The sequence below is a fragment of the Atta colombica genome, unplaced genomic scaffold (genome assembly GCF_001594045.1).
Source record: "Atta colombica isolate Treedump-2 unplaced genomic scaffold, Acol1.0 scaffold12, whole genome shotgun sequence".
In the NCBI taxonomy this organism is placed as follows: domain Eukaryota; kingdom Metazoa; phylum Arthropoda; class Insecta; order Hymenoptera; family Formicidae; genus Atta; species Atta colombica.
In genome coordinates, this window is record NW_017259206.1 from 2,540,919 (window position 1) to 2,566,306 (window position 25,388).

Genomic DNA, 25,388 nt, shown 5'->3' on the forward strand with positions numbered 1-25,388 from the left:
CATTTTCTTAAATCAATGTGAGAAATCACTCTTTAAAATCTTTTAGAATATTTAAAGACCATCTTGTATATGTACATAAATGTACATAAAACAACTTTTTGTATATGTACATAAAAAATGAAATGTTATGTAATTTTAATTTAAAGACGTACAGTAGTAAAATTAAAACGTTAATTTTAACATTTTTGCATGTCTCAAAAAATCTACTGTACGTCCTTAAATTAAAATTAACATTTTGTTTACATTAACACTTGAAAAACAATTTGAAATTTCAAGCGTCAATTTGGAACAACTTCAATTACGAGCACCGAATGTAAAGCATTTTAGACATATATATATATATATATATATATATGTGTGTGTGTGTGTGTGTGTATGTGTGTGTATAATATTTTACACTGGTCACTTGTAATTGAAGTTGACCAAATCGTTAAAACAACGACGATGTTTCACGTATATATGTAACATATCGATCATTGCCGCAAAACATTGTCGTATCCTGGCAATTGAAATGACTGTCCATTGGAACGGTTACGATTGACATTTACTGCGACTGGATTGTTCCGGCTGTTAAGCAAAGCGACGTAAATAGCGCGCAGGCAATGAAATCGAAAGCGTGTTGCTCGTAATTACATCCATGATAGCAATTAGATGTTTATCTACTCGCGGCATTCTTCCCAATTGCGCCAATGTCATGAATTATATTAAAACGACATGGTAATTGAAACGCATACGACTAATTGCATATGTCGCGAATGTATCAGCAACGTCATCGCTTCAGTCGATACATTGTCCTGATTACTATTCAAATTTGTTCCCATAGCGCGACTATCATTACATTTTGCTAACTATCACTATGTATATCGCTGTTCTAATTGAGCGATGAATTAAACGATGATTGCAATTTACTCCTCTCCATGCGCGTAAACAATTATAAATTAACAGCTAAACAGTGTGCCTTACCGATAAATGAACAATCGCATATATTAATAAGCAAATCAATTAACTGATTAGTCTAATGACTATATTCCTCTCTCTTTCTCTCTTCTCCTTATCACAATATTATAACATATAATGCAAGTGTTTATATGTAGTTTCTTAATTAGTTTTCAGCAAAACATGCTTTAAAAAATATTTTTTAACATTTATAAGACGGGAAAGTCATTATAAATCTGCACTGAATTATTATCATATTTTAAGGCAAGAAATACAACAAAAAGAATCATTAGAATTATAACAAATCTCAATCGAGCAAAGCTATGATTTTTAAAATAGATCCCCACTCCGACAAAGTTAAATGAAACAAAGTTGATTTTCATTAAATTTTATTTTATTTAAATTGAATTGAATTTTCCATAATCTTTGATTATGCACTTTTATATGTCATCTTCTCTCACACAACTTTTAAGAAAGAGTAAAACTGTCTGTTTTTACCCGTTTTAAAAACTAGGTCGTATAAGTATAAGAAGGTTTTTATTTTCTCTGGAAAGTTGTTCCGATAGCGTTTATGTATTAGATCCCGAATAGGCAGTACTTACATTCATACATTAGTTTCTCTAGGATCTCCTCGTCATCTCGTCAAGCGTCGCGTTCACTAACCGCGAAGTACGTCGCACGAGAATTATAAATTCCATCGCGAAAAACTGGCCCTGATCTTCGTTTTTAATGCTCAAAGTACGGCAGCTGCAGCCCTGATGAGATTCCCGGAGGCCGAAGTTGGGGGAAGTTAAATTTGGTGAAAGGAAGATGTCGGAGAAAAGTTTTCATTCCGCGTCGTCCGTAAAACGGCAAAAACATTCTCGCGCAGTCCTAGTGCTTCCGGCTAATACACGAAATTGATTTAACTTTCCGTAATAAAGTCGCTTATGTTGCACGAAAAAGTTACTGTTGATCACGTGCATTTTTTTTACACTAAGGAAAATAACGCGAGATGCAACATGTTTCGCAGTTTTTGTGTAATCAAACATTCGTATGTGCGTATGTGCGAATGTAATTTTACTCAGCAAATATTCAAGACACGTAATTTTAAAAAAATTTTGTGTGAACCAGAATTATATTTTGAATTATTAAAAGCTCGTTGTTTGCCAGATAAATACTTGACATGTATTTTTTATTATTTTTTTATTTTTTATCCGTCACAAACTGTCTCCAAATTTAATTAACCATATGGTAAATTTTATTGTTCACAAACGTACATATAATATGTACTTCTAGTTATTTTCATATTTATGCGTGAAAAATAATCAATTGTCGCATTTGTATATGCAAGTAAAAATATTTCGAGATTTTATTGTTCCTCCTGTTCTCTTCTCTTTTTTTCTCTGATATAGAAAGATATTCCCCAGGAATTCTATTACGCTGGAATTTTTCTGGTACCTCGATATTGAAATACTAGGTCAAAATTGGGTTTAACGAGAACTTTCTAATAGCAAAACGTCAAAATTAAAACATGCTCTCCAGTAATTTAATAGAAATGCATTCTTGCTTGAAAGAGATAATTAAAACTTTTACAAAGAAGATTTACGATCAATTAAGGTTTTACTAACGAAAAATCGATTCTAAATTGGTCAAAGAAGAGATTTTTATTTAATATATTTGAATTTTTAAAATTATAAAAGAGTCTATTATATTGAATTATCATAAAAGTCTATTATATTGAATTTAACACAGGCGAACGAGATAAAGGAATAAATTTTAATAATTACTCTTTTTTTTCAATTTTATTAGAGCACTTTTATCTACATTGCATGTCGATTATAAACGACGTGTATTTATCATTTTTATCTTAAAAGCAGAAGACTAATGGCCGTTTCTACCAATGTACATTAACTTTAATCTTGGTTCAACTTATTCTCCATCTTTTATTTTAATTCTTAAAACTAGAAAAAGATGAAGAGTTAGTTGAATCAAGATTAAAATTGAACTACATTGATAGAAACGGACATTAGAACCGGTTATTTCATCTTTGGATAAATCATATAACAATTTATCTAATGGATAAACAAAAGAGTAAAAGGATAAGAGTATAAAGAGTAAGAGAATTAGAGAGTGAGCTAAAGTTTATCGAGAGATGAAACAACCCAGCCTTATACAATCTTCCTGCTTTAAAGTTGTACGTGAAGTCGCTCATTTCAGAGAGACGTCGTTTTCCCGAATGAAGATTCATTCGTGGGAGTATTAATATAAGAGCGAACTCGTTAACTGTCGTTTCCTAAAGTTCCAGCGACTTCACAAACAACGTTCGTGCATCAATCGAGTATATGCACTCTTGCAGTTTCATGATGCCGCGGCAACATTATCCTCTGCAGTTCAGATCGTTTTCGGTTTTCGGATTAGTATACTCCGGTAGACGAACTAAAATGAAATCCCGGAGAAACCTCAATCCGCATTACGTTCCGCATCTGCTCGCGCTATTATACAGAATCCCATATTTGCTGTTGCCCGATAGCGAAGAATAACGTCAGACAAACCACTCGGCAGAGAGGTTGCCCAGGAGAGAAGGAAGAAGAAGAGGAAGGGAATAACTTGCAGAGTCGGCCGGAAAGAAATTAGAAAGAGCAGATGGCCATGCGACTTTTGAAAAATTATTTTCCTCGTCAACGAGCACTTTCTCCTCGGAGAAGCGCCTCGCGACGAATTCTTCGCGTTCCCCGTCATTCTCCGACAGCCAGCAGACGTAATTGGATGTCTCGACTTTGCCAGCTTACGACGGCTGAATCCTATCCCGGCTTGGCTGACGGTTAACCGATAATCACACGGACGATTCCACGAATTCATTAAGATCATTAGCCGGCACGTCTTGAGAGTTTAATTGTCGTTGGCGAATCGTGTCTTACCGAATTACATTGATACGCGATTTATTTGTTCCATCTGAGAAGAGAGAATTATCTTGTTTAATATTTCCTTTACTTTCTTTTTATCTGAACATTTTGTGCGGATAATAACTACATTGAATCCTCCAGCTCCCGATAATCGAAGTTTTCTTGTACTATTGAGTGATTTCGCCAACTTCAATTTGGCTAGAAAGGATCACGAGGTAACCACTAGCTGAAATATCCCACAAATCACATGATTTCATTTGATTTCAGACGATTTCATTCGACGACAAATAATTTTCTTTGCTATATATGAAGTCATTTGATAAAATAAACGATTTTATCTAATATGTACACAATTAAATCTCGTTGCATATGTAATTATCGGATTATACATCGGGATTTCATATGAATTTTACAATGATTTCAAGAACTTTGTTCCACTATTACATTTACTTCCTCGAACGATCATACAAGTCCACTTGTAATATGTTTAAAAAAAGGTAGATATCCAAAATGCTTGTAGATTTTAAAATATAATAATAATTAATTATTAACAATCGTTTCCCTTATAAAAACATTACCTTCGTGTTTTCACAGATCTTAGAAATCAGTATTCTGCTTTTCACTTAACAAACTTCAATCTCTACGCTTTTAATCCACCAAAGGAAGCAAACGTAGTAAAGAGGGCGAAGTTGAAGAAAGTATCCAGTGAGCCAAACAGTTTTGTTGAACCAATTTAATCTCTTTCCTTTTTGAAATCTTTATCAATCAGTCTGAATACCGAACGAAAGCAATAACCCGTTTCCATTCATTTTTTACTTTATTTTTTTCTACTGTTCAATCATCAGTCTATTGCAACCTTATATATTTTTACCATAAAGTTATTTCGTTTTGTTGTAATTTTCTTTCTCCCAAAGCATTGAACAGATATAATTAGTTCTTTATAACTATTTTAGTCCAATTTATAATCATTTTAATTAATCTTTTTATTATTATAATTACTTTATCTTTTATTATTTTAATAATTACCCAATTGTATTAATTTTCAATACAGAATTGATGAAATCCATACATAAAAAGAAGCACGTTTTATTTAGAATACTAGATTCTTTTTTATATAGACGTCATATTGTCCTGATTTTATAGTTCCTTTTTTCGTTTCCTTCATGTTTACAGCTTCTCTCGAGGTTCGCAATGCGAATCTCGTCGAATAAATTCCGATTGATTCTTCCATGACAGAGAAATGTTCCTATTTCCTTGCGAGTTTGTCTTCGACAACTCTGCGAGGTTGTCATTTGATGATTTATTCAAAGCGCATATTTATCTTAAGAGCCGCCGGCCTAATGGCACGTTCCTAATGCCGATGCAACTTTAAGCGTGAGCTACCCAACCGAATCGTTAATCCAATTTACTCTTCTGTGAGGAGTTGCCTGAAACTTTCAACCACACCCGTCTGACAAGCGTGATCGGTTATTCAGACTAGCTTATGATAATCACCCTCGAAAGAACTTTGAACTTCACACCAAACTTTACATATTGGATATATGTGTTTAATTCCTCGTTATTGAAACAGAGAGACTCTAATAAACATACGAAATGAAAATTTTAATTTTTCATCAATGTAATATCAAAAACTTTCATTATTTCTTTAATTCTTTTATATTGATAATTTTTCTTCCGATATTCATGTTTAAAGAAGATGTCTTCAAGTCATTTTTTTAAACTTATATATTAAAAAACGTAACATTTCAATAGACAGATTTATTATTAGTTAATTACATATTTCTTTTAAAATTTTATAATATTTTTTTTATTTTATTATACAATAAATCGATAAAATTCGAAGCAAGAGAGAAAAAGAGAAGAGGAAGAGAACGAAAGGAATACTAATGCGAGACGTGCAAAAGCGTAACACGTTTTCGTCACAATTTAAGACAAATTGGAAAATTCCAACGAAAACCGAGTTTTAATTTTGTCCATTCACGAAAAGCTATTCGAGATATAATAAAGTTTTGAATCGTACGTTAAAATTATTACATGATTTTCACAGAAATTGTTCGTCATCTTTCCTTTTTGCTATTTTGAAAAGTCCTTCGTAATTCTATTTCTTCGTTTCTAAAGAGACACTTGGCAAAAGATCATCTGGGCAAAATGCTGCTTAAGAGTGATTGAAAAATTAAGAATCTCAGTTTTATCACGAAAGATTTCTTAATTCGGCTAACTGTGTAACATGGAAAATCAATCGCGATGAGAGCCGTAACTTGTCATATAATTGGAACGAATGGTCGAGATAGTTTGGAAATTATCGAGAAAATCGGAATGCTGAAAGATTCGATTAAGATATAAAGAAGTAAAGCCCACCCACTCACCCGTTCGATTTCAATTGATTTGTCTAAAAGAAATTATAATCTGAAACTGTGTTATCCTAATTTCGCCAGATATTATTAATCACAATTCTCTTTTGTGCAATTGCTCCTTATGCAAATATGTTTTTGCATCAGATTCCAGTTTACACGGTTCATTGCACGGATGTCAAATGTACAATACAAACGCATTAATTTGCATCACTGATAATTAATGCATCTGGTTTCAATATTAATGCACGTACTCTAACCGAGAATAGCCATCGTCTACTTGTTAATTAAATCGCAATGTTGAATTATACTCACAATTAGATACTATTTAACATCGTATTAAAAACTATTTCAAATGAGAACTATATTAGAATGTAATGAGAAATATTCTTCATGAAAAGGAATTCCTCATCATCGCGCAGAAATAAGTTTTGCTTAAATATAAAGACTATTTAATACATATACTATTTTGATTTAACTATAATTTTTTATTGAGCAAATATTTACTTAAGTAAGTGTTAATTGGTATTATTCAAATAAATAATTTCATTAAAATTTAGTTTACATTTTTTCTCAGTGTAAAAATTGAAGATACAAATTTGTAAATAATTTTATTGAACTATTGAAATAATTGTGTAGGACGCTCTAGCATGATGAACAGTACTAGAAAAAGTTTGATATTCTAGTAACCACTTTTAATGTCTTAATAATTGTTTTGATAGTTTAACAAAATTATTTTTAGATCTGTATTTAGCTAAATTTTTAAATACTTTGGCAAAACTTATTTTCCATGCGATAATAAAATATTTCAAAATTAAAAAATAAAATAGAGAATATATACATATATGTACATAGAGGAGAAGATAGCATTATGGCATCCCAGGAACATTTTACACAGTAATTTGGTTATTAATCAATATTTAAGTTTAAAATTTGATAAATTGATTATTGAATCAATTCTGAACTCAAAGTTACGAAATATTTATTACTTAGGACACTATTAATAAAATGTGACGATATTGCATAATGACTCAAAGAAAAACATGGATGGTAATGTGGCCTTCCATAAAAATAGCCTTAAAAAATTAATTTTGTTTAGAAAACAATATTTGGTCACTTAATAAAAAAGTAAAACATTTTAGAATGTATGCAAATAAATGTATATACATTCACATAACTTCTGCATATAAGATGCTCAGTACTAAAAATTTCAGTACTAAAAATAGGTTGTCCGAAAAGTTCGTGCCGATTTTGAAGGAAAAATGAAACGCAGAAGGTTTAAATTTTAATATATATTTATTAAATTTAAACCTTTTGCGGCAACTTTCCGGACAACTCAATAATACATATAATAATACATATAATATAAACTATAGATTAACAGTAGAGCTACAATCGATCATTAAATAATTATTTTGATATGAAAACTTCAAAAAAGAGGCTGTGATGAGTAAGCAATATTCATAGAGAGAAAGAATCAAGATTCACATTAGCAAAATACCATGCTATTGTTCAAATTTGTATAACTCAAAATATATACAGTCAAATAAAATGTTAAATAGCAAACAACACTTAAAAATACATATATTCGCATGAAAATACTCACGTTTAAGAAAAATGAGGAAATAGATGTAATTAAATGCTAAAATGTATCTCAGAATCATTTCAAAATATTTGAAAATAAAAATGCGTCGTAATAAGTGTTAACTTGAGTATTGGTATATTAGCGTATGTAACGGCGAGTTATTGAACAAATAATTCCATAAGTAATTAGGATTCGCTATATAATAGCAGAGATATTAAGGGAGGCAATATATACACTGGCCATAATACCACTTTCTCCTCTATAAATCCTAGAACCAAAATAATATGAAAATTTACCATTCTGCGGATACATATTTCGCCATAAACCTTTTTTCGTGCTAATATTTGGTATCCGGAAGGTATATTCCAGGTCTCCAGATTCCTCACTCCACCACAGTTTCAACGAAGAATGTTCAAATGGTCTCAACTTCACAATCGGACAAAGATCATTGCTGACAATGGTCTTCACTGGCTTTGTGGGGTCGAGTTTGTGTTGCAGTACTTCTACGACGTACCATTTGTCCATTATCTGTAACGAAATGTTTTCGTAAAATTGATTTGAAAAATCGCATGATTGAATGGAACATATATCTACTAAGCGTTAAGTGAATAAAAATTGATATCTTTCCGCAAACATGATTTCCACTTGAGCCTCAATTCTCAGGATATTTGAGATATTAAAAAGTTGAAGAGAAAAAAAGATAAGATTTTAGCTCGGGAAAAAATTGGTTAAATCGGTTAAAGAGCTTGCAAAGACGGAAGAAAGTGCAGAGATACCGAGTATGTGCGCGGGAGAGTAGTAGTAATCTAGTAACTTTGGCGAAAGTAGATATAGATAATACCGTGAGAAGCTTATTCCGTGAAAGCAAATTACGAACAATTTATTGGCCGCGCGATCGTTAGTGATTAAGTTGGAAATAATATCGTCGAGAGTCGAATATAACCGCCAAATTCCGATCGGCATAATGCGCGGGATTTCTTTCTTTTTTTTTTTAGTCCGAGCATCTCGATTTTATATTTCCGTGAAATCTTTTATATCTTTAATCGGATTGCGTCGGATAAATCTCAATGCTGAATCTCATTCAAAAGTAGTCTATATATTTTCGGACTTCTATTATCCGGAGTGTTGATCAATCTTGCAATTTCGCGACTTATTGCTTCGCGGGTTTTATGATAAACAACAGCAGCGAATCTTAAATAGAACATTATATAATAGCGAACATTGTTCGCCAAGGGAATAAGATGTTCGTCAATCTTACTCGTGACTCTCCTTAGTGACGTTGACCGATGCTTTAGAGTAGTAGAGAGGCCAAAAGTTAAGCGCATAAAGAATTAGTCTCAACAAAATGCTGAGAAAATCAGACGCCTATTCATCTCCGTTGCAGTAATAATAACGTCGAATAGGACAGATTACAAAATCGGTCCCAGAGTATCTCATAAAAGCTAATCTTGACTATTCTTCTCGTATAACGCGGTGATTTTGTGAAGAAACTCAATCTTCAGAAAGCGCAAAGATCAATTCTCTCTGGAATGTAATAAATGCAGCTTTTACTTGTTATCTAAGGGGAAAATTCGCTTTAACTGTCGGTTTAATTTATCGCAAAGTCGCATATTACATGCAAACATAGATAATTGTTTATTCAATTCGCTCGTATATTAAACATGATGCTAATGTACCCATTGAAAGCGCTTAGGTCCGAAGTTGATGTACAGCGGTGATGCAGATTATCAACTTGTTGAGCTCAGATGGTACGATACTCGGTTTTGCCCGCGGGAACTAGCTAAGGAGAGTTCGTTGAACAATGACTATAATAATCTTTGCGGAGGTCCGAGATTCATAAAGGCTTCTCTGCTTTGTCTTTGCGATATCAGTGAATTTCAATCTAGCGCAAACGTGTTTTGTTGTTTCAAGATTAATCAAGAATATTCTTAGTAAATGCTATGTGCGAAATGCGCCATTTTTATTAACTTTGTGCTTATTAGAATTTTGTCATCATTTTTCTTTTTAAATTTTTATAAAGAGAGAAAGAGAATTTATCGAAATTTCTTTATGCTCAATTAGTTATTCGAAAAATACAGATATTCGACATTTCTTACAGATATTCCACATTTTCACAGAGCGAAAAGTCTTCAGCGAAAACGACATCCGATAATTTTGAAGCACTCTGTACGGACGAATGAAATGGCCAAAATAAAAGTAGACGCCGTTTTTACTGAGTAGATACGTGCATATTGCGCGTGTATGTGTGTACGTTCGTACACATTTCTGCTTTATTGTACCGGAAAAGCGCCGTAAATCATTGTCGTCGAGGTGTATGTGATACTGGGTCACATAGCGTGGTCGGGGGATTAAAATTAACGAGATAATAAATATGGCCTTTGTCGAATAGCCCGCAAAAAATTTCAATTGTCGTTTCGTGGGAATCTCGTTGCATGAACAATCGCGGTCGTTTGTTTGAAATTGTTATTTTTCCTTTTTTTTTAACAAATGTCGTGACTATGTGCAAACGATGTTATTATTAAACGGAATCCGGAACTATGATAACATACAATTTACGTGTAAACTTAGTTCTCTTCTTCTGAATTAGGAAAATTAATAAATTAAATTATAGAAAAAATGAATAATAATTAAAAAATAAAAAATTCTCATGAATTCTCATAATTTCTGTAGCATTATACATTAGAAATAAAAATGTAGCGCCTTTAGCAAAACTGACATTTTTTAACAGCAACCAATTATTTTGTTTGTACAATAAAAAATTTAGTTGCTTCTGCTCAATACACTTCAGCTTTTTAAATAACAAAAATATTTGTTTATGCCAATTAAATAATTTAATTTATAAGCAAATAAAGTAATAAAACAGGTTAGTTTGCGGTTAAATATTTTGTATTTTAATCAAATATTTTGTTGTTAGTAAAATATTTTTCCTAGTATAACAATAGATTACGCTGTTTTGTTCTGAAATTTAAAATAAACCGAACCAAAATATTTGTTTATACTAAACTGCTTAATTGGAATAAAGAAATATTTTGTTATTTAAAAAGTTAAAAAGTGTATTTACCAGAAACAATCAAATTTTTTATTATATAACTTAAATATTTGGTTTATAAAGATTATGTTTTTTTACAGGTTTTCTCCGTGTCCAGATCCATTCTTGGAATGCCAACGTTTCGTGAACCTTGCAGTCCACTTCATCAGGGCGAGGAGCAGCCTACTGTATCAGGCTGCTCCTCGTCTTGATGCAAAGTTCACGAAATGTTGGCATTCCAAGAATGGATCTGGATACAGAGAAAACCCGCAAAACGTAAAATCTTTATATAGAAAGCACTCATGGAGTCTCAAAAATATTAAATATTTTTTGTTGCTTAATTGTTAAAAAATGCCTCAACTAAACAGTTTTATTAAAGGAATTAAATTTTTTTTCTAATGTGTGTGACTTTATTAAATTTTTTAAATATGCTCAGCATGATATTTTAGTATAGTATAATATATAAGAGACAACGATAAGAAAAGATAATAGAGATAATTTTAATTTTGCACAAGGATCTTTACGAAGTTTTCTTCACTTTAAAAAATGCTGACTACGTTATTAAAGTTTGTATAAACTTGTCTTGTTGGTCTTTATGTTCTCTTATTCGTCTTAAGAAACCACGATATGCATCCGATAATAAAGTTTGCCGAGTTGCTTTATTATTCAGTCTTGTAAATAAGACATATAATACCAAGATAGCCGTATGTTGAAATTAAGGAAAGTTTAATCAGTATCTATCAACTTGAAAAAGATGAGACCATAGAGCGCTCACGATAGATAGCCCGCATCGTCATCGCGTTGGTCTTGTAATTTATATCGCTGACAATGGTTGAATAAACACAAGCCTTCATTCAAGTTATGAAAGTAGTTGGAAAAGTTTAATTGGTATTTGGCAGCCAATGCAGCCATTATCACGTGTAACGATTACATTACACGTTCCCTTGGACATTTCCGATTATCCACTAAATTATGATGAAAGACACTTATAACTTTTGAGCTTGGATGTTCACGTCAATATAACACAAGATTTAAGAGAATCGTATGTGAAATATTATTAATTAAAAATACAAGAACGCGTAAAATGTAATAAGTAAATGAATAAAAAAGTTTAGAAAGAATAAGAAATTATAGATTTCAATTAAATATATGTATAATATATATATATATTAGAAAAATATATTTATATATCAGAAAAAAATTCATCATCTCTTCCAATTAATTGAATAATTAATTTAATAATTTATTGCTATATATTAATTTGTTTTTTTAATGAGCCTTTTCTGGTGTATACATATCTCGTCTTCATTGTTTGCTAGATTCATTTTGTTAATTATTAGATTTTCAACATAATTTCTATTAATTTATGAAAATTTTGCAGGTTTTGCGGTCATAAAATATATTCGGTAATGAAAAATTATATTATTTGTTGGATAAACTGATATATTCATCGTGGCGTTTCGGACGACGCGAATGTAATAAATGTATTTTTTGCGAATTGAAAGCACATCACCGACATGAAATGGTATAACAATCGCGCAGGGCTTTAAAAGCCCAGTGTTCCGAATAATCTTATATCCCTTTAGTAGATTTAACGTTCATTTATTTTAACCAGCAGTTTTTCACGTGGGAAGATTCGCCGCATAAAATCGGATAAAAACCACCGCCAAGCCACAACGATTTTAAGCTCGACGCATTGCCAAACTAAATCCGCGCTACTTGCGCAAAAGTCTATTTAAAGACACCTACAAAAAGGATTTTATCCTCCTCTTTTTTCGTATAAAATATAATGCAATCTATGTTATAACTAATTCACAATTGTAATCAATACAATTAATTTTTTTAAGAGCTAATTTTACGTGCATTTGAAGCCTCGTTCTTCCTATTTAATATCCATAATTAAAACTGTTATAACTAATTCACAATGGTAATCAATACATTTAAGATTTTTTTTATTTTAAGAGCTAACTCATTTTACGTTTGCATTTGAAAAGTCTCGTTCTTCCTATTTAATATCCATAATTAAGACTAACGATTAATACGAGGTACGTTGAGCACTCAGTGTAATAATTCTTGATGTCCAAGGAATTATCGATGAACTCAGCTGACCTTGCACAAATTCGTAAATTATAATTACAAACCGAATAATATACATGCGTTTTATCTGGACACGACAACATGACGCTGAATAAAATTGCCAGCAAATAAACCGGCGCGTCGTGCGAGGATAAATTTTCGTTTATTAGACACTACCGGACACCCGGCACGGACGCGCTTCGTGACTTATGCATTCGCTATCGTAACGAGGACGTCAGCGTTTTCACGAGAATATTGCAGTAATTAGTAGCAAGGTAAATTACCGTGCTCGTACGCTAATAGCGGGTAATTTCCGAAATAGTAAAAAAAGGAGGGATAGAAAGCGACGTGACGCGTGTTTTTTCCGAGTTCCACCTCGTTTCAGTTACCTCATCGATCACACGGTGAAAGAAAGAGAGAGCAGCCATCCAAAAAATATATATTCGACTGCCTAAACTCGGTTCGCTGCTCGTATATTTCCTCACGCTTCGAAAACTCTCTTTCTCTCTTCCGCAACAACAACAGCATGTGCCTTATGGGGTTTATGCGAGAGATATCCCGAGAATATAGCAGCCGAAGCAGAGATATACGTTCGGAGATATACGCTCGTACTCTTCCAAACCGTCTCCGAAATACTTGCCCTTTCGCCTCTCGTAATACATATTTGCGAATTGAGGAGCCTGGCTCACGTTTCCCGCGGGACATAGCTTTCAGGGAGACATTGAGAGGGCTAGTGGATTCATCGAGTGGGTTTCTCCGATGGTTTCGGGACAGCTGGCAATCTCTCCAGGAGACGCATTTGCATCTTTACGACTTTCGACGGTGCTCGTCGTCGTTCGCGTCGCGACGCCTCTGCGACGGACGAGTGGTAAAAATTGGGGCGCACGATCACAAATTGGGAAAAATGGGAAAAAAAAAGAATATGTAAGATCGTCTCCCTACGGGGCCACGTGCGGCACGTTATTGTATTTATGTCTTTATTAAATTCCACGCGCGACTGAACGCTGAATTTTTAATATTCTTACAGCGTGACATTTGCGATATGAAATTCTATTTTTGGCGACGTAACATTCCGTCTTTCCCCCTCCCTGAGTATTCAATAAAACAAGTCCTTTAACATTAGCAACGGTAATATAGCATGTCATGTCATATGGATAAATGATTGTCACACTAAAATATGTGTGTGATATCTTATAATAACAAATGTCCTTTTTTTATCGAATATATTAAAAATTAAAGGTACATACCGATATTTTCCAGTCCTAATCTACATGTGTTATTTATATTTTGTTATACTCATATATATGTTATTTTAAATGTTATTGTTCTTTACGTATAAAAGCATTATCTAAAATTTTCGAATAATTAATAGCGTCAAAACCAAATGTAACTGTCAATATTAAAAGCCAGTGAATACGTGGCAACGACAGAAAGTAAATCAGTTCTATGGTAGTTACAGCGGGTGTCGATTTTAAAATAAATTGTCACATTGCTGTGCTTGCACAAAAGGAATTTAATTAAAACACGGGAATTTGCCTCTCATCGATTCGGCACCTCGTTCGAACGCACATTGATTCGTTATCGGTAGTTTTATGTACAGGGTGTCTCAGGTCTGCCGAGCTAACTTAATTTCCCAATCAATTTGTGGTTTATGTTCCATGAAGATAAATGTTGAGGTTCCAATAACATCCGAGTTCCAAACGATTGATGAAACTGTTCGATAAAATTTGACCTTTTTTTACGACACGAGATACTCTCTAAATTTCTTGGAGTGAAATCTTACTTCAAAAGCGTTAAAATGTTGCCATTATGGAAAAAGAGTGCAAATATTTCATTCTTTTTCAATAGTGACAATATTTTAACTCTTTTGGAATGAGATTTCACTCTAAGAAATTTAGAGAGTAGCGATGTATTTTTATCTGCTGAATATAAATTCATTGGTCAAATTTGATCATCACATCATAATTTTGAAAAAAAATCAAAAAGGCTAAAAATGACAATTTTCAGAATTTTTATGATATTTTAGTTTTGCCAGTAAATTTTTTTCTAAATTTTGTTACGTTTGTTAATGCCACGCGAAAGTATTATTTTTTTCTTTATAATATATTTTGTTTTATTTCGATGTGATTTATCGTTGGAAACTATTGTTCTTGTACGTGGAGAAGGTATTTTGTTTCACATTTCGTGGAACTGGAATTATGTGGAAAATAAGTGCTTTTGTACTTACAAAATATAATCGGATCATACTAAATCGTGAAGCAATATAAAATTGATGAAATATTATTTGACAGGAAGATTGTGATCTTAAATTATATGAGGTTGTAATCTTCCACACTGTATTTTGTCAATTTTATATTATTTTTTTATTTGATATGATTTTATTATATTTTGTAAATACAAAAACACTTTTTTTCTATAGTTAATACAGGATTAAGATGGAATAAATGCCTTTTCCATGTATAAAAGAGAGATATTTTTAAAATGCTGTAAGTATCTCGAAAATGAAAAATCATACCAGAATGGAACAAAATACATTTTGAAGAACATTTTAACAATGAACATTTTAAAATTTGATACTTTATTAATACTAATATGATATTTACGATATTTAGAAAAAATTTGACGAAGTTATAACGTCGTATAACGCATAAAAAACTCAAAATTATTATTCTTAATCTTTTTGATGTCATTTTTCTCAAAATTGTGATAACTAATTTTGGTCAATGAATTCGTGTTCAACAAACAAAAATACATCGAAAAGAACTTTCACATTCTCTGTTGAAAAATTGATGTTGCAGTAATTAATAGCTTCTCTCTTGAAAATAAAAATTTTTTGTCATCCTGAAATGAAAAAAGAAAAATATTAAAATATTATTAAAAATAGGAATGTTATCACGAAAACATTTTAGGATTTTCGTTCTCGAAGATGTAAAATTTAACAAGCTGCATGTTTATATAAAATGCGTTGTTTTCGTGCGTCTAAAGATACTATTTTTCCTAGTCCTCACATTTTCTTACAGTTTCGTCGAAAATAAATCGACTCGCGGACGTTTCTTGTGTACCAGGCAAAACACAAAGGGAGTGCGGGAGTACGGATGGCTTAGGAGAGCGTAAAGAGAAATCTCGAGGTTCATAGGACAACCCCTACTGTCCATAGGACAAACCCCAGTCTCGACGGAACGGCGAGCTTAAAATGAAAAAACGAAGAAGACTGTCAAGATACTGTAAGCCTCTCGTATATCTTGCTGCCGGTATCGTTTTTATATTTAAATCGATATTCTCTCGACGGTATAGATGACAGTTAGCCCTTTTTCATCCCGATACGAAAGTCGATCGCGAGTCGTTGACGGTTTCTCAGCGGCCGCTTATCCTCTTGAATCTATTTATCATTATAAATTTTTTGCAATAATCGCGCTTGCGATATGCTAGTGGGATTATTTAACTTTAATTACTTTCTTCTTGAAATAATGCAAAAGATTATGATTTATGATCCCACGGGCTTTCTATTATAGTTCAGAACAATGGAGCTCTCGATGAATTTTTATTTCCTATTTTAAAGGTTTTTATGTACTTAACAAATTACTTAATCATTTATCAATAGCTTTCTAACCGAGCTCTCCAAAAGATTGACAGCTGAATTTCAACTACAATGCAATGTTTGCTAGTATTTTGCAACAAGCCACTCTTACACAGTCAGTAACATTTCATTCAGTCACCCGTGAATTTAACATACATATAGTCTACGATAACAAAAACAGCGAACGAATTCGACGGATCTCGTATGGACTCCATGAAAAACACGTAGCAAATAAAGCATTAAACTATTAAATCTCTATCGCATACAGCTTGTGGGATTTAAAGATTGATTCTGTTGTTGACGGACATATTTTGAATTTGGGTTCTTCTTTTTGCGATTATAGAATTTGTTAGCTTAAATTCGCACTTAAACAGAATAAAGTCTGAACAGTTATTCTCATTTATTACATCCGCGTCACACGTCAAAGTGGATTTTATTATCCTAATGAGCCGGTTTAGAGAGCGCGTGATTCAACAAGAATGTAATTTGTAGCGGCAGTTTGCACGGAAATGGCGCATTACTTCTTCATGCATCGCAATTTTCTCGAGCGTGACAAAACGTGTTCGTAGATCGATCCGATCGGCGACAAAGCTCGTCGACGACTTGAATTAATCAAACTAATTTTACTTTGTAACAGTTTAATATGCGCTCGGGCATGCAACCACAGTGAAACGAAACGCGCGCTGTATAACCGTATAACATCATTTCATATGACGTTATGTATAAGTTATCTCGGAATCGCCATTCGTTTCGAAACGTTGCACCAAATCTGTTTAGTATCTGTAATTACAATTATTGCTATAATTACAATTGTGACTATTATAATATTAGTAATAATAACTATATATATAGTTCCTATTAACCAATTATGCATATAATATATTGGCAACCAAAAATGATTATTATAGTTAATTATAACCATAAAAATGGTTGAAATTATCATAAAAATGATTCAAATAAGTCATAATTCTTTCATAATTCTTCTTATTTCAGACAGGTTCCTAAAATGCGGAAAGACGAATATTTCGAATTAAGATATATCGGGATATTTCGATAGTTTTGTTAAAGAACCATCGATACGATTTTTTAAGATCTCTTATCCTAACTATCAAATATTTTAATATGCTACTTTCTTTCATCGAATCTTTATTCTCTCTAGCATATTTTTCTCAATGTAACTATTTATTTTATCGACTCATCAAATTGGACTGCTTCTCAGTAGATTTACTTGTTGTCGCTTGCTTTGCTTTAGCATGATTTCTTCTGTTTATTTGTAACTGTATGAATGTGTGTTTATTGGAGTTTGCATATGTAAGCGCTGTGTGTGTGTGTGTGTGTATGTGCGTGCGTGCGTGCGTGCGTGCGTGCGAGCGTGCGTGCGTGCGTGCGTGCGTGCGTGCGTACGTGCGTGTGTGTGAATGTAAGGTCCGATATTTCATTATCTGGTTAATTTGTAATTAAGCTAACCTGATATTTTATCCTGATATTATTATAGGCTTCATTTATGATGATCATGGATCATGGATGAAGTCCGTTGGGTGAAACATCAGGTTAGTCTATAAATTAACTATAAATTAACCGGATAATGAAAAACCGAGTCTAAGTGTGTGTTATGTGTTTTGTAACAATGTATGTACGTGTGTTTTAAACTCAAATTGTAAACGCTACCGTTGCTTCGCTTGTACTTTGGCTTTATAATAGCAATTTGCCTTATCATTTGCATGTATACTATTCTGTTACTCACAGTTCTTCTTTATTAAATTCAATCTTTACAAAGTTGTACATTTTGTAATAAAGTGAAAGTAAAATAATTATTATTTTTAATATTATTATTATTATCTTGCATGGATCAATTTTACAAATTAACGATAGCTTGAAACGGAAATTCTGAGTCTACAGAGTTGAAGGTACTACCTCGATTGCAATCTGCTTCCACAATTATATATGTTATAAAACAATGAGTTGGAGTCGGAGTCGATCAAATTGAACGGCTATGAGCGTGAGGCGTATATAATTTCGTATGTAATCCGACGCATTTCCATTACTAGGTATTTGCAGCCGTATAATACTGTTTGGAATAGATGCAGTGAATGACCGTTCATCGATAAACAATTACTGTATACTTCCTCATTTCCTTAGGCATATATAAAATAAATACAACTTTATTTTAAAGCCGATAATATAATATATGACTATTATTATATGACTATTATTTATGTGATTATTATACAGAGTAGTGATTGCATAATACTTGAATGTCATTTCCTGGATATTATTTTTGACTATTAAGAGAGAAAGTGTAATTGAAAAAAGATGAAAAAAAAAGTCTTTTTAATAGTCTTAAAAGAAATATTTTTTACACATTTTAAGCATAAAATTTTGTAATATATTCAAATAATTATAAAATGAGCTCTATCACATGATCCGAATGATTATAAGTAGACCATCAAAAGAGAAATAATTTAAAATAACTTCTTTCAAATTTTTATTTGATATATTAGGTGAGGGAAAAAGTTCGTGGCGTTTTTCCCGTTGGATGTAACGGGGAAAACGTCACGAATTTTTTCCATGTAGTAATTGTACTTAATTTAAAATAGATAAAAATAAATATCTGATAATAATAATTTATTTACAAATTCATAAAATGGATAAACTGAGAATTAAATTATTGCAAACGATGTGAAAATATGATACCAAATAACATCAAAATCTATAAAATTATATTTTTTAGTTTTATCTTTCTTTTAATTGTATCTTTTTCTTTAGAAGTACATCGAATTGATTTTTAAAATTAATTTTTTTAAGAAATAAATAGATGAATATAATTTGATATTAAAAAATTATGTCAAAATGTTATGAGTGATGAAGCTTACAAAAAATTAATACTCAAATCATAATTAAAATCCGATAGAAACTTGTTTAGAAAAAAATATAGAGTAAAATGTAATCAGTTACATGAAGAAAAGAATATAAAATTAGATAATTCGAGTACAATGATCGTGACGAGAAAAAGGAATTTAAAAAGATAGATATTATGATTTTGCATCGTCTTTCTTATTAAAATGCTCTTCAAAAATATAAAAAGTTAATTTTAAAAAGTGATTATTTTTATGGATTTTTTCTGAGTTCGTGCACAGCAACAATAGCTAGAGAAGGTTGTTAAATATGCAGCGCATGAATACTTAATGCAACACCGAATTCATTAGAACGTTATAACAAAACTGACGTTAATTTGCACACATTTTATGCTGCGTTGATATCAAGGGAACTATTATCTCACGTAAGACGTCGACGTCAGTTTGTTTTAGTTACGCAGGTTTATTCCGAAAGCGCTTATTTACTCACTCTTAGGCCGAATTTCAACATGCGGGCGGAAAGAGAGAACTGGAACTCTCACGAATATCATTATCATTTTCAATTATACATCTTCAGGCAACGCCACTTCATTTCAAAGCGACAACGAAGCGGCATTATAATGAGAGAGGCGAAAATTGCGCGTCGCGAGTATTGAATTGAACAAAATGCAATCAAATTATCACCGAATACAATTGCTGAGTATTTAAATTAGCGATTAAAGATTATCATTACACATAAATTTAACATTTAATTCGTAGTCCACAATTATATATAATATATGGTGAAAATAATTAGGTGAAATAATCATCAATTGTGATTAAACTATCATTGATTAAACAGGAAATTCCAACTATAACCGGTTCAATAAATTCGTAAATGTTAAAGGGTACTTCGAGCTTTCTATAATATATAATTAATTTGTGTCGATAGGAGAATTAATTAGAAACGAAGCAGGCAAGAGTAGTAAAATTTAATTTTATACGATCGAAATATATATATTTCCGATATATATATTTCGATCGCATAAAACTAAATTTTAAACTTTATAAGCTTTACAAATGAAGATTCGTTTCGGATAAAAAAAAAAGAATTCAGTTTCGTTTGAATGTATTCTAAGGTGAGAGATCCTTTGATCTTGCGTACGTCTCTCTTCCGAGACACATTCAATAGAGGCTCAGTTGTCTTAACAGCCTCCAGCCGATGCACGAGAGCAGCCCTTATTTATGCTAACTTATGCGCCGCATTTGCATGCACGCTCGAAATATCTTCAATGAAACGCTGAGACGTAAGGCAGACATCGCTCTTTTCGAGATCCGATATTAAAACCTCCAGTCGAATGATACGCGCGAGTTCGCAGGAGACAATCGTGCTTCTCGGTCATAGCTCCTATTGTTACAGCGACTCACAAACGCGTGCCTGTAACGCGGTCGATTCTGAATTGGAATTGTTAAGCGTCTGTGTTTCCTCAATTTGCTCGATGCTTGTCGCTGAAATCGGTCACATCACGAAGTCTCTCCCTCGGGAGGAACGGAAAGGTGAGCAATGCTCGTCGAGTTCTGTTGAAATCGACAGGTTTCCAAAGTTTCTCGCTTCACGTTTATGGCTTCACGCTCAGAGACTCTGTTCGCCCAAGGGATTGTTCGCAAGTCGCATGAGGGTTGCAAGCGTCCGACCCGTGACTAGCTCTAAGATTTCGTGAAGTTGTACGATCGCAGTTTCCTCAAACGTCAGTGCAGAAGATCCTCAGGTAAAAGAACGAGGAAACAGATACAAAAAAAGGAAACTACTGCGATAGTTCTTGATTGGATCGGTGACCGCAGCTAAACAGCGGTCCAGACGGTTCATCGATACCGATTCTGAGATATTGCCTCAGGTGAATTACGTTGCATTCATAGTTGAAGAGAGAGAGAGAGAGAGAGAGAGAGAGAGAGAGAGAGAGAGAGAGAGAGAGAGAGTTTCCCTTTCCAATTAACTGCCTCAGATCTTTATGGGTCCCTAATTGTATACCCTTAAGCGTTTTGCAGTACAAAACGCATATATAGATGCACGAAGTAATCGCAAGTGCATGTAGAGCAGCATGAGACACTATACTGTGTCTACTAATATATAAAAAAATCACGGGATATACACTAGGAAAAAAAATTAATAAAACTGGCATTTTCAGAGTTGCTACAAAACTGGAAAGCAAGGAATTGTCAGGGAAATTGAAAACGGTCGAACAAATCAGGAAAAGGCTAAGGAATTTTGCAAAATTTTTTGAAAAATTCTTGGCTTTAAAGAAGTTTAATATATGTATATCATACCTATGCAGTTTTCAAATAATTAAAAGCAAGCAGTATTTTTAATTACAGCAACGTTAACAGTTTACATTGCTATTGTTAAATTAATCTCTCTTTACAAAATATTTAACGGTTTGTAAATCAGAAAGAAAATACAGAAACATTTTTGAATATTGAAAATTAAGAAAAATCAATGAAATATCTGGGAAAAGTGGAATTTTAGAATAAAGAATTTGTGATTTTTGAACCCTGATTTTTTAATAGCAACTAAATATTTTATTTATATAAGAATAACAACTAAATAATGATAAATAAAAAATTGCTTCTGTTCAATTTTCAGTTTTCAGTAAATAATAAAAATATGTTAATATCTCAATTTGTTTATATCAATTGTTAATTGATACAAAGAAATATTTGAAGCTAAAAAGAGTATTGAATAGAATTGAAAAATTCTTTGATTAAACAGTTTTTTAAAAATACTAAATTTTGTTTTTTTTAGTTTAGTATATACATTAAGAAATTATACATTCAGAATTTAGAATTGCTAACGTTATTTAAACCACCCTATTTTGCGTAAAATTTGATTTGACAATCAGATTGAAAGTGTTTTCGAACAAGAAACACACATGACACAGTGTAACATACAGTGATCATTTCATTTTTGTTTAATTAGCAAACAACGAAGATATAATGATTCACTATGTTACACTGTGTCTCTTGATGGAAAACACTAGAGTTAGAACTAATTTTGCACTCGACAGTTTATACAATACTCCAGTTATCATGCCACTATTTCAACACGCGACTTAATCCATTCATTTTTCACATACATGTTCGTATTTTGTATCTACCGACCCAGCCTAACGGAAGTCATTAAACTTTCTATTAATCATCCAACTGAAATAGAACACCAGCGATCCGCGGGGCTATTGAAAGCCGATTAATTGCGATCCTTTCTTCTCTTTCAAACACTGCGGATTGATAAAGAAATCGATCGGAAACACTTGACGATAAACTGCTGGGGAACATTCCGGGCTGCCATATTCTGGTTCAATTCGGAAACTCTGCGGGGCAAAAGTTTTTCAATAACCCTTTAAAAGCAACGCGCGTCCGCGATGATGTCAATTTGACTAACAATTTAGTGTCTCGTAATTGTCTCGATGAACCGACCGAAACAAATGATAACCTCTTGAGTGCGTTGAAATAATCTGAAGAAGCGAAATGAAATAATTAAAGAAAGGTGAAAGACGGAAAATCCTGATTCGAGATGCGCAAGTGTCTCGAAATGAAATTCAAAATAGAGGATTAGCACATGCAAAAACTCTCTTTCTTATGGATGCAGTCGCGCGGCGAAACGTTTCGCAGATGAAAAGGACGTGACAAAACATTGAAGAGTCCATTATGCAAAATACGCGTAAAAAATTAAATGGCCATTCGCAATATTCGCCTACTTATGAAAAGTCGTAAAAAGGAAAATTCTGTATTATTTCTCTATTGGAAAAAGTGTCTAATAATAGCTAATAAATATTAAGGAAAATAATTTCAATTAACTGTTCGGTTAATAAAAAATATAATAATAAAAAATATAATAATAAAAAATATAATAAAAAATAATTTTAATTTTCTAAATATTTAGTCAATATTATCAATAATATAACTAATCATAATGAAATTAGGTTTGGTTACATTAACAATGAATATTTGATTGAAATTATTTCATTCAACCTTTAGTAGCTATTACTTTACTCTTTTCAGTATTTGCGAATGGTGCAGGATGAAATAATAATGTACGGTTAGCAAAATAAAAATGGAACAATTAGGAAGGAAAAGATGTTAAATTAGAGCTGTTTTTTACCAAAAAAGTTTCGAGATGTACAAATTACATATTATATTAAAGAGCTATTTTAACCTATTTCTCTTCCCATTCTATTTATAGGATAGCATTATTTTAATTTTTTTCCCCATATGAATACGTTATACGGAACAGCTTTTTAATTTTTTTTCCGTATTTATAATCCATATGTATGAAAAATTGAAAAAGTTCCGTATAACATATTCTTATGGGGAAAAAAATTAAAATAATGCTATTCTATAAATAGATGGGAAGAAATGGGTTACGAGTCGAGTGATATATCGCTTATTTTAGGGAAACATTAGAAACGTACATATTATAGAAGAAATCGTTAGCAAAAAGACAATAAATCGAAAAGTTGTTGAGATATCAAGGTATTCCAGGAATTGAGCAACAAACTGTATTGTTAATATTTAAACACATAAGCTAACTTATAAATAAATTTGTTATTTAAAGCTATATTCGAACAATTATTGTATCGAACTTTTCATTGCTTGTTTTTCGAAAATACCCTCCCTTTACACAGTTCTTGTTATCTTAACTCTCGAAATATCTTGATGTTTTATTTATAAATTTTTTATCAATAAATAACATTAGATTATTGATTTATCACGATTTTTTTCATAATTCCAATGTTTCCCTCAAATAAACGATGTATCACTTAACTTCTCTTAAATACCGCTTTAATACAATATACATATAATTTGTACATGCTAGAACTTTTTAATTTTAATCAAAAAACAATTCTAACAACATCCTTTACATGATCAACAATATTATCAGTATTAACAAATACTGGCAATACTTTTGATACGGTTCATATTGATGGATAAAATACTGAGTGATCTGGATTTTAATTCTCGAGCATCAGTATCGCTTTATTAGGATTTATGTCACAACATGTTACAGTGCAATAGATACGTGAAATTAAAATCAAATATATTGTTAATAATACTAATCTTAATAATACTAAACTTAATAATACTAATGTAAGGTTGTAAAAATACTAAAATATTGATATATATTGTCAGTATTACTGATTCAATGTTGCTAATTAATATTATAGATCGTGTAGAGAGAGATCACTTTAACACTTTAATGACCGTTGACAGTAGCGTTATTTTTCTTAGTTCCTATCATACACTACCTGGCCTATAGTGTTAAGGGGATGCCAGAGTAATCAAATTAAAAATTATCGACATTATAGTCATACAAAAATCTCCGAATTGACTGAATGGAATAAAAAATCCTTTTACAGGATTAAAGTAGACGCAAAAAATTAGGAAGTGTTGCAGTGGATTTTACTTAAAATAGAAAAAAAGTTACTTGACCTCCTAATTTTGCGTTTACTTCGATGCTTAAAAAATCTGCGCTTTTATTCTTCCACAGACAAATATCGATCGTTTACGAATAAGAGCAAAGCTAGATTGAAGTAATTCCAGAATAGGCTGTTTTGGACTAAGATAACTAAAATCAAGCGATATGTATCCCGCAATAGGAAGAAGTTCAATACCACCATGAATTGCGTCGCATGGCGGCACGACTGGTGAACGTTATAATTAAACGTCTGTGCTTGACGTCGGAAGAAACACGGAAAGAAGCGGCGTTTGTTCCACTTCTGCTTGTTTAAAGAGAACTTAATTAATTCCGCAAATACCGGTCGTTCCTTTTGCATCCGTCGCCGGCAAATATAAATACACTTCTTCAAAAAATCCTCGCGAACTTTAAGTTTCAAGAATGTAAGTGATTAAGTAAAACACTTTTCCCACGGACAATTTTCGTGGACTATTTTTGCACATTGCTATATATACAAAAAGAATTTAAAAAATTGCGTCGCATAATAACTAACTAAAATATTGGTTTATCGAAAAATTCATAGCGCAAAAATGCAATAATTATCGAATCCATTCTGTACGTATTAAACACATCAATCAATATTATTACTTTTGTAATAAATTTTGCG

The 25,388-nt window shown here is 32.1% G+C and overlaps 1 protein-coding gene across 1 annotated transcript in view; it reads right to left on the minus strand.

Annotated features, from left to right (window-relative positions):
• The window catches only part of LOC108694375, a 74,988-nt gene that overhangs the window by 3,976 nt on the left and 45,624 nt on the right, over nt 1–25,388 (minus strand). The window contains exon 2 of the mRNA XM_018203805.1: nt 8,054–8,285. Coding sequence (XP_018059294.1) covers nt 8,054–8,285 — 232 coding nt within the window. The remainder of the gene's footprint in view (nt 1–8,053; nt 8,286–25,388) is intronic.